This window comes from Lutra lutra, chromosome 16, assembly GCF_902655055.1.
Source record: "Lutra lutra chromosome 16, mLutLut1.2, whole genome shotgun sequence".
Lineage (NCBI taxonomy): Eukaryota > Metazoa > Chordata > Mammalia > Carnivora > Mustelidae > Lutra > Lutra lutra.
The window spans coordinates 3,152,171-3,162,773 of NC_062293.1; the positions used below are offsets into that span (position 1 = coordinate 3,152,171).

The 10,603-nt window shown below is 61.7% G+C and overlaps 1 protein-coding gene across 1 annotated transcript in view; it reads left to right on the forward strand.

Annotated features, from left to right (window-relative positions):
• Window positions 1-534: 534 nt before the first annotated feature.
• The window catches only part of TIMP2 (TIMP metallopeptidase inhibitor 2), a 45,769-nt gene continuing 35,700 nt past the window's right edge, over window positions 535-10,603 (forward strand). Inside the window, exon 1 of the mRNA XM_047707204.1 lies at window positions 535-961. Coding sequence (XP_047563160.1) covers window positions 832-961 — 130 coding nt within the window. The 5' untranslated portion in view covers window positions 535-831. The remainder of the gene's footprint in view (window positions 962-10,603) is intronic.

The window sequence follows — 10,603 nt, forward strand, 5'->3', positions numbered from 1 at the left end:
AGCTTCCCCAGGCCACCTACCACGGGGGTGGCGGGGGATGACCCCTGCCCCGCAGCGCGCCTCCCTTTTGCTCAATCCCTAGCTCAGGGACCCCAGGGGTGGACGGGAGTCGGGCAGTGTACACCTCCCGTGCCAAGCTGGAGAGGAAGGGGCGGGGGTGGGCGCATGGTGCCCTTGAGGGGTGGGCTTCGGGTCCCAAGTGCTGAGTCAGCCGACCCACCCCACCCCCGCTCCGCCGCGAGAGCCGCCCGCCCCGCAGCGGCCACCCCGACCTCCGCAGATCTCGGGTGGGGGGCGGGGCTGGGGAGCTGCGGGGCCTGAGGGGCGCGGCCCGGGGCCAGGTGCGCAGCTGCGGGCCCCAGACGTGCCTGCGGGTCCGGGCACAACAAAGCCGGGTTCGGGGGAGGGCGGGAGGCGCGGGAGGCGCGCGGGGAGGGGGCGGCCGGGAGCTCCCGGCGCCGCATTGGCCGCCCGCCACCGGGGGGCGGAGCCGGCACGCCTCGGAGCGCAATAAAAGGCCGGCTCGGCCCGCGCCCGCAGCGCACGCATCCACAGAAGGCCGTGGCAGCCGCCGGCGGCCGGTCGCGCGCTCCCTCGCTCCCTCGCCGCCCCCGCCCGCCGCCGCCGCGTCCCGCGCCCCCCTCTCCCGCCCGCGACCAAAGACCCGGGAAAGTTTGCGCGGGCGAGCGCGGGCCAGGTGCGGAGGGCGCGCCCGCGGAGCGCAGCGAGCCCCGCGCGGCCCCGGCGCGCCCCGAGGCCAGCGCCCGCACAGCCGAGGCGGCGGTGGAGCCCCGCGCCCTGCGCCCCCGCGTCCCCGCGCCCCCGCCCGCCATGGGCGCCGCGGCCCGCAGCCTGCGGCTGGCGCTCGGCCTCCTGCTGCTGGGGACGCTGCTGCGCCCGGCCGACGCCTGCAGCTGCTCCCCGGTGCACCCGCAACAGGCGTTTTGCAATGCGGACGTAGGTAAGCCGGCGACCCCGCCCCGGCCCGGTGCCCGCCTCCCCGAGGGTCCCCGGGCGCCCCGCCCGCCCCGCCCGCCCGCATCTTGACGAGGGGCCCACGCCCGGACGCCGGCCCTCGGGCCTGCTGGAATCCTGCAAGTGGACGCCGAAATCGCACTTTCTTTTTCCCCTTACGTCTCCCTTTCTCTGCCTCTCGGCCGAGATGCTTCTCAACCTCAAAATTCCGCCGAAATTCCTCCGCAGCTCCAGCCCCAGAAAAGGGAGCCAGGGAGCGGATGGGGTTTGGCAGGCGGAGGGCCCTGGGATGCCAGCGCGGGGGGCGGGGAGAGTGGGGGACACAGCGTGGGGTGGGGAGAGTTCCGGCCCCGGGGCTGGAGGGCTGGGGACCCCGGGAGAAACTTTCCCAGACAGACGAGATGGAGCTGGGCTTCTCAGGCCCGAGGCCGGGTGGGCAAGGGCTTCTCTGCCTGGCCCTCTCGCGCCAGCCGGGTTTGGGGGCTTACCGGATGAAGCGCAGAATGGAAGCTTCCCTCCTCGGGCCAGTTCCCCGGGCCCAGAGGGGCGGCCGGGAAAGGCAGGTAGAGCCCAAGGGGCCGCCCCTTGCTCTGTTCTGGGAGGCGTCGCACACAGGGCTGGACAGGGAGGACGGTCCTTGAATGCTTGGCCCCGGTTGCCTGCAGGACATCCACAAAGACTGGAGACTTTGGGGCAAGTGGGGTTGTGTGGCTGCTTAGAATTCTCAGAAAATATCTTTTCCCCTGCGCACTCCTTTCCCCTCAAAGGTGGGAGCGAGCAAAGGAGGGGGAGCAGCTCGGTATTTGTTCTGATCTACACAGGGTCGGAGACAAGCAGGGAGAACGCAGCAGAAACGGGAGGAACCAGCGGGGCCCCAGAGGTTTCCGTCAGGGCCTCCAGTTGCCCTGGTGAGGGTCACCCAGATTTCCTGGGCGGAGTTCTGTTTAGCCAGAAGGACCCATGTGTAGCAGGTGCAGGCCCCTGTCCTCCTCCCCTCCCCCCTTGGCTTCTCAACAGGTTCAGGTTCAGCTTCTAAGTCGCAGCCGGTGGAGCATCTGCTTGCCAGGCGAGGTGTGGTGAGGCTGGCTGCCCTCACCTGTGCACACCCGGGGCTGGGGTGTCTGGGTTTCTCCTGTTGCTAGCCTTGGCCTCCGATCTCCCCCACACCCCCAGGGCTCCTGGCTGCTCCCGGGTTGGGCCTGGGACCTGCCGCCTAGCCCGAGGGGTCCGCAGGCGCCCACCTGCAGGTATCACGTGGCTCGGCCACCTTGGTGTGGAGCGTGGTGTGTGCGCGCTTGCAATGTCATTTTACGTAAAGCCTGAGCCGGGGGGCGTAAGGCTGACCCCTGATTTGGCTTTGGTGCCCAGCGGGATCTGAGAGCAAGGCACGCTGGCCTTCCTCTGGGGAGTCCGCTGGGCTCCCAGGCCCCTTTGCTAAGAGTAAGGCCATGCTTCTGACCATCAGGCTGGCGGGCAGGATGGTCCCAAGGCCCAGAGGAACTGAGTCTTGTAAGGGCTTGGGCTTGGGCTTGGTTCACAGGAGCCGAGCAGGCAAGGGCTGGGCCTGGGGACCACCTCACTCTTCAGCTGCATGGGAAGAATTTCCAGCCACGTCCTGGCCTGCCCAGGAAGCCACGGCAGCAAAGGTTCAGGGTCAAGGAGCTTCAGCAAACCTCGAGGTTCTTTCTTGCTTTGTGTGCTCCTCCCTCCTCCACCTGGATCTCCTGGCATGTGTGTCCCGTTTCCTTGCATCAGAACCGTTCAAGGGCCTAAACTTCAACCCCGTCCCAGCCTGGAGGCCCTGCGGGGCTGCCGACAACTTGCACGGTAAAGCCCAGTCCGTGAGGTTCCTGGGGCCGCTGTGGAGAATCCTCCAGCTGGGAGGCTCCAAACAGCCTGAGTTGCTTCTGTCACAGTTTGGGAGCCTGAAGTCCAAAATCAAGGTGTGGCAGGGTTGGCTCCTCCTGGAGGGTCCAAGGGAGCATCTGCTCCGGGTCTCCTCTCCCAGCTGCTGCTGGCTGCCAGCGCTCCTTGGCGCCCCTGGGCTTGTGAACACATTGCTCTAGCTGCTGCTCTGTTTGTTTTTTTTTTTTTTTAGATTTTATTTATTTATTTGACAGAGATCACAAGTAGGCAGAGAGGCAGACAGAGAGAGAGGAGGAAGCAGGCTCCCCGCTGAGCAGAGAGCCCGATGCGGGGCTCGATCCCAGGACCCTGGGATCATGACCCGAGACGAAGGCAGAGGCTTTAACCCACTGAGCCACCCAGGCGCCCCTGCTGCTCTGTTTTTAAGCGGGTTTCTCTGTGCACGTCTGTCCAAATCCCTCTCTTGTTAGAAGGACCCTGGTCCCTGGGTTTAGGGCCCACCCTCATCTGGCATGACCTCATCGTCCCTTGATCACGTCTACAAAGACCCTCTTTCCAGGTACGGTTCCAGACGCAGGTTCTGGGTGGACATGATTTTCGGGGAGAGGTCTTCGAGCCGGGCCGCTGCTGCTGGCCCTTCTGTGCTTAGCCACCGTGGGATACAGAGCCGAGACACCCTCGGGGAGGCCCTGGCTGGCTGTGGAGTCCACCTCCCAGGGAAGACCGGGGCTTTTCTGTGTCTGCTTCTCCTTTAAGGGTGCTTATTCATGACTTTCTTGCAATGATCCCAGGCTCTGGCTGAGAACAGAATTGCCTGGGGCGCTGGTAACGATCACTCTAGTCTGGGTCGCTTTGCAAATACAGGGAGTCTGGCCCGGACCTCTGGGCCTCCGCTCCACCGGTGACCTTGGGCCCCCTGGGGCTGTGACTCAGGGGCCCGTGAAGGGTGACAGCTGCGAGCACGTTGGGAGCCTACAAGCTGCCCTTCACTGTGGTGTCCTGGCGCCTTTAATTGTTGGCCTGGTGCGGGCTTGTTACCTGGCCTAGTGTCTACAAGAGGCCGTTGACTTAAGAAACAGTTGGATTGGGCACCTCAGTGGCTCAGTGGGTTAAAGCCTCTGCCTTCGGCCCGGGTCATGATCCCAGGGTCCTGGGATCGAGCCCCACATCGGGCTGTCTGCTCCGCAGGGAGCCTGCTTCATCTTCTCTCTCTCTCTCTGCCTGCCTCTCTGCCTACTTGTGATCTCTGTCTGTCAAATAAATAAATAAAATTTAAAAAAAAAGAAAAAAGAAACAGTCGGATTTCTGTCTGCCTGTGTGGGGACTTCTGGGAGCCGGTAGGACTGGAAGTGTGGTAGGCAAAAGGAGTTCATGATGAGGTCACGAAATTTGGGATGAAGGGAGCGGTAGGTAGGTGAGAGGTGATTGGGTCTCTCCTGGAAGGCCCTGTTCCCCTGTTTTTCCAGGAAAGCAAGGACCGGCGGGACGTGTTTCCCGTCTCCGAGCGCTGTTCCCATGTGCTGCTGGCCTGACTCCGACTACCTCATGGAGTCCGTGGCCGTGGATGGCAGGCGTGGACGGCGCCCGGAACCCGGCCAGAGACCAGCTTTGGGTTCGCTCTTCAGGCGGTGCTGTCGTGGAGGCAGCCTGGAGGCAGTTAACCCCGCTGAGCGGCTTGGCAGATCTGGGCCGTATGGGCTAGTTTCTGGAGTCGGGTAAATCCAGGAGCTCTGTGGATGGGGGTGGGGGGGTGATAAGATCTCACTTCTGGGGGCGGAGCCCAGTTCTACTCCAAAGGAGTGCCCACTGTGGCATCTTTCTCTGGGGTTGGCGTCTCTGGACACGGCTGTCTGCAAACCCCCTGGTGATCTCCGACACCAGGTGGAGAAGGGCCCGCAGCCAAGGCCATGTGCTGGTTGCCAAGGCAAGGGGACCAGCCCCGTGCGTGCACTGATGGGGGTCCGACCGCGGGCACCAAGCATTCGGAAATTGTGTGTCTTCTGCAGACACGCGTGCTGGGGAGGAGCAGGGCGGTGAGGTTCCTGTGAGCTAAATGAGGCGTTGGGCGCTCGCAGGCCAGGTAGGGGTGGCGGTCGTTCCGCAGAGTGCCTGAGTGATCTGTGTTCCGACCGTCCTTGCTTTCCTCTCCGGCTGGGTTTCCGTAAATGGCTACGGAGTGGCCAGCTCTGCCCCATGGATTTTGAGGCCTGATCTCGTCTTCACAAGACACCAGTGCCAGGCTGTGTGGACGTGGGTTTAGAACTGTGTGTGGCAGGTGGGCACAGCCCTGCAGACCCCTTCCCCAACGGCCAGGCTGTGGTGTAAAGCCAGACAGGCACAAGTAATAAATGAAGTCACCATGTGAAAAGGGGGAATGCATTTTTGGGTCTGGAGGAAGAGGGTTTTGAAGGGAGGGAGCTGTGGGGGGAGTGCCTCGGACCTGGATTCGGACAGCGGCCCTGGAAGGCTGTGTTACTCCTGGGGGAGTGACTAGAAGGCTGCATTCTCCCAGGGGAGTGACTAGAACTGGAGTTGCTGGCAGTTCCTGGGGTTGGGAGACCGAGGGGGAGAGATGTGTCCCAGACTCGGGTGTGGACGCCGTGCTGGGGCGTGGCTGGTGGCTGGTGGGAGCTCTCCCCACACCGTGGTACCTGCCTGGGATCTGAGAGCAGGCTGCCAGCCTCCAGCGAGGACACACTCGGCCCTCGGGAACTGGCAGTTGTGGCCTGGGTTCCGTGAGCTACTGACGAGCGTGGCTACCTGCCTGTCCTCCCTGCTGCCTCAGGCGGTCGCCAGGCAGACACCCGCGCAGGCCGCATGGTCCAAATCGGTCAGCAGTATTTGAACCTGTTGAGAACGAGGATGTGGACAGCCCCCAGGCTTACGGGGTCGGGAGGGACATGCAGCTACCCCCTTCCAGGTGCAGAGCCACTGATCAGACACCCGAGGGGCTGCAGGTGTGGGCGAACCCCTTAGAGTCCATAATGGCTAAGAGATGTGTTTGGAAGAGCCTGGAAGAATGGAAAACACAGCAGGAGAAAGAAAACACCTGCAGGAGACAGGAGAAGGGAGGAGAGCGTACTGGGCAGCACTTCTCCCCTGCCTCGGATGCTCCCTGTCCCCTCGGCACACACGCACAAGGGATCCAGGTCAGCTGGACCTGTAGCTAGGGTGGTCTTCCTGGGAGGAGAAGAGCAGAGCTGGGACATCAGGGTTGGAGAGTGTGAACCCTCACTCCGAGGAGAGATTGGGGAACACACACCCGGGCACAGTTAAGTGCCTTGTCAGTGGTAGCCACGTGGGGATGTGCCCAGCAAAGGGACCATCTGTCCAGCCAAGTCCAGAGAGTGTTCTGGGCACAGATGAGGCCAGAGAGGAGGGCGAGGGGCCAAAGGACACCACTCTGACTTATCACATGCAGTCTTTGTCCCCACCTAAGGCCCCAAGGCGAGCCATCAAGAGTGTGCACCTGCGGATGATGGCAGGCGTGGCCCGGGGAGTTGGCTAAAAGGCAGGTGTCTGAATTGGCGTCCGGAGTTCCAGCCTCAGGGTCCAGGTCATGGGCACTGGTGTTTCTAAGACTGTCCAGGTGATTCTGATGCCCGCCAAGGTTTGTCTCCAACGCAGGCTACCCCGGACACTTTAGGTTCGAGAAAAGAATGTTCTAGGTTTTTAGCATAGACATCGATACCTGCACTTGTACAAAATTTTTTCTTTTTTTAATATTTTTATTTATTTATTTGAATCACAGAGATCACAAGTAGGCAGAGAGGCAGGCAGGGAGAGAGGAGGAAGCAGGCTCCCTGCTGAGCAGAGAGCCTGATGCGGGGCTCGATCCCAGGACCCTGAGATCATGACCTGAGCCGAAGGCAGAGGCTTAACCCACTGAGCCACCCAGGTGCCCCATGTACAAAATTTTAAATGGGCAAGTAAGTGTTGAGGCTGCTGGGCTAGGTTTCTGTCTTGGTGCTGGAGGGTCTGAGCACGTGTGGAGAGTAAGGACCAGGGGTAAGAGGGTCGACGAGATACCCCAGAATTTGGGAGGAGAGGTGGCTGAGGGCCGTGGTGGAGGAAATCTTCCAGACTAAGGGATGGTCAGGGTCAGTGTCTCAGAGGGCAAATGGGATGAAGCTGGCTCCCCCATTTGGAGCTGGGAGCTCCGGGGAGCCACTCCCCTGGGCCCCTGGGGCCCGAACTGGCTGGAAGGCTGGGATCTTTCCGTGACTCCATCATTGAGCTGGTCTGTGACTCCAGGGGGAGAATGCGCAGAGACCCAAGGAATCCTACTTTGTAGCTGACGAAACTGTACTGCCCCCTGGTCCGCTGAGTCAGAATACCTGGGTCAGGCTTCCCGGGGCCCCGGCGAGGCAGGCTGGACAGCTGTTCAGTCTAAAAAGCCAACAGGTGGGGTCTCTGGAAGGAAGAAACCCGAGTGGGGGTAGATAGAATCTGCCCAAAGCCACCCGGGGCGGGGGGGTGGGGAGGTGGGGGGTTGGGGGGTGGGGTGGCAGGGAGGCTCCATGGGCGGGCTGGTAGGTGTGGACGTGGGGCAGTGGACGTGAAGCTGCGGACAGGAGAGTGATTTTAAGGAGCTTGTGGTCCTCTGGGAGCCGGTGCGTGCATTGGGGGAAGGACTTGAGACATAAGGCAGATCTGGCAGCCGGGGGGTGGTGTGGGGGTGAAGGGCTCGTGGTGGGCTTGCCTCTGGGGTTTGGCCTCGGTGCCTGAGGCTCCATTCCCTGCTTATTTCTGCTGGGGTACAGTGACCCTGGGGTACGGCGACCCTGGGGTACAGTGACCCTGGGGTCTGCACGAGAAAGGCTCAGGCTGTGGCTCAGCAGACCGTGGAAAATGTGTGCAGGGACCCGGAGGGAAGGGGAAGTGGAACGTGGTGGGGAAGAAGGGTCAGCAGGAAGCGAGGAGACTGGCCTTTTCGAGCAAGGCCATGAGGGAGGCCGCTGTGGCGACCCCCAGCGGCGTCCAGGGGAGAGGTCCAGGCGAGTGCCCTCTGCCTCGTCTCTCCAGCTCCAAACAGGAGACGGTAATTTGCCCACCTCCGAGGGGTGCAGGCCGAGATCACAAGAACGAGTGGAGTCAGATGCTCAGGACAGTGCCCCCGGGGGGCTGTGGTGTGTGTGTGTGTGTGTGTGTGTGTGTGTGTGTGGAGGGTGGGGACGTGAGCTGTCTCTGTGCGCAAGACCCTGCACTGTGCTCGCCATCCTCACCGACCTGGAGGGCGGGCCATGCTGATTGACCACACAGGTTGGGGAGCTCAGGGAGACACGGGCCGGGTTTTGGTACCACCTGGAGGCAGCCAGGGAGCTGGGAGGAAAAGCATCCTCGTTTTGTGAAGGGAGGGTGATGGGGGCCTGTTAACATTGTCCTTAAGAAATGCTAAGGTTCCCAACGTTAGTTGGATTCCCAACGTTCCTTATGTCAGCCCGGCAGGTTCAGTCGTTATACCCATCTTATAGAAGATCAAACTGAGGCTCGGCGGAGGAAGTCCTTCAGCTAGCAAGCAGCTGAGACGGGGGCCGGGGGTGGGGGTGTTAATAGAGGAGACTGACCTTGGTGATCCTGAGCCTCCTGGGCTTGGCGGGGTGGGGCTGGCTGCTCCAGGCGGCGGGGGACGGTGGGGGTGTGGGGAGAGGAACCCCTTGCTCAGAGGTTAGCCTGTAGACTGCAGATGCGCCAAAGCAATAAAGCTGTATCCTGATGGCAGGGTTCCTTACGGATCTGCGTTTCTGACCTTGAAGGACGTTTGGAGGGTATTAATTTGACGAGCCCAGCTCACGTTTGGAACACGCGCTCTCCGGCTGGGGCAGAGTCTGGGGCCCACACACACATGTTTTGTTAAAACGCACACCCAAGCGCTCTCCATTTCTCAAGTTTCCAAGTGAGCATCCAGGTCAGGAAACAGAACATTGCTGGCCCCCCCCCGCCCCCCTCCCCACCCCAAACCCTCTGGTGATCCCTCCTGCCCCAAACTTCCCTTTTCCTTCGGGTCACCCCTGGCCTGGTTTTTGGTGGCAATTCCCTGGCTTTTTTTTATGCGGGTTTATTACTTTTCTGTGTATCTTTACGTCATGAAGAAGCATGTACACATTTAAATGCTCACGGAAAAGTCTGGAAGGGTGTCAGAATTCTAGGCGGCGGTGAGGTCCAGGGCGGGTTCTATTTCCTTTAGTTTATCTGCATTTTCTAAATTGTGTTTGATTAACGTGTCTTGGGTGGGTAATTTCTTCAAAGCCGAAAGGCATCAGGGATGGATGAGAAGGGCAGGGAGGTGAGGGTTTCCTCAGGAGGGGGCAGGCGGCCGGGAGGCCCCCCTGTGATTGGGTGAGGGCACTGAGCCTGGGGGGGCACACGGCACCCCAGGGCCGCCTGACGCTCCCTCCGGTCCCCTGAGAAGCAGTCGCGTGGAGGGTTTGTTGCTCTATGAGAAGCCTGTGGTCCTTCCTGGAACTCGGAGACTGGCCGCTCTGTGTCGGCTTCCCGGGGGTGTCATTTGCGTCCTACACACCTGTTCAAGGTGCACAATCTGGAGTCTTGAACTCATTCACGGGGCCTGGCTGAGGCTGAGGCTTTATCAGTCCCTTTCTGATCTGTTGTCTGGAGGCCTGAGCTGGGGGCACCATCACAGGCCCGGCGAGGCACGGGGTCCTGCCGCAGGCTCTGCTGACAGCCCCCACTTGTACTCGAGGGCCCCGGGTACGGACCCCCGGCCGCCGCTTTACCGACGGCAGAATGAGAAAATGGACTGGCATTTTAGCGGAAAAAGACAAACTGCAAAGCTTTGGGAGAAGAGCCAGAACTGGTTCTGAACCCCAACTCCGTGCTCGAGGCTCCTTTCCTTGTTCCAGGATGAAAGTCCTCGGGATCCTGGCCCAGCAGAGGCTGGGAAGTCTCTTCGGGGTGAGCCTAGTGCAGACGCCGGGGAGGGCCCACCGCCGTCAGCCTGGGATGCTTGGCGCCCCGCGCCGCAGCTCTGTGAGAGGAAAGCCGCAGGTGGCACGGGAGTGTACCGCCTCCCGCCCCAATTCCTGGCCAGCTCTCAGCACGAGCCCAGCCTGCCTGTCATGTCCCCATTGATCGTGTCACCTCCTTGCCCCCGGCTAGTGAGGAGTTCAGAGCACAGCGTTGGAGGAGGGCCATGGACTTCCTCACGACCACACGGGCTCATGGCCCCCCAGAAAGAAATGATATCCTTGGGGGTCTGTGGCCCCACCTCTGCCGCATCCCTCTGCCTGGTCACTCCGGCTGACCCTCCGCAGGCTACCATGTCCTCTCCTAGGTCCCATGACGTGCGAGAGGGTGGAAAACAAGGGCAGGAGGCTGAAGAGAGCCAGGAATGTGTTGGAGGCAGAGACGTGGAGCGATGAGCCTATTGGGCTGCGTGTCCCGTGTGCTCGCACGTACCCGGCGAGGTCTGCGCTCACGGTGACCTCACCAGCAGCGGCTCCAACACCAGGGGAGATTACCCGAGCCTTTGCCTGTGGTCCCAAGCCTACTGGGCATCCCTGCTGGAACCCGAGCTGGTCACCAGAACTTTAGGAGACAGCGTTCTTTCCATCACGAGTCGCGGGGAGAGGACGCCGGCCACCTGTGGGCTTCAGGTCCATGGGGGACCGTACTGTTCAGAGGACAGAACCCATTTCTGTGACAGTGGGGGCTGAGGGGGGCCCACACAAGGCACCCTGCTTTTTGGGCAAAGGGTTGTTGGTTGGACGTGTGCACATAGTTCTCTCCTGGGGCCTCTCGT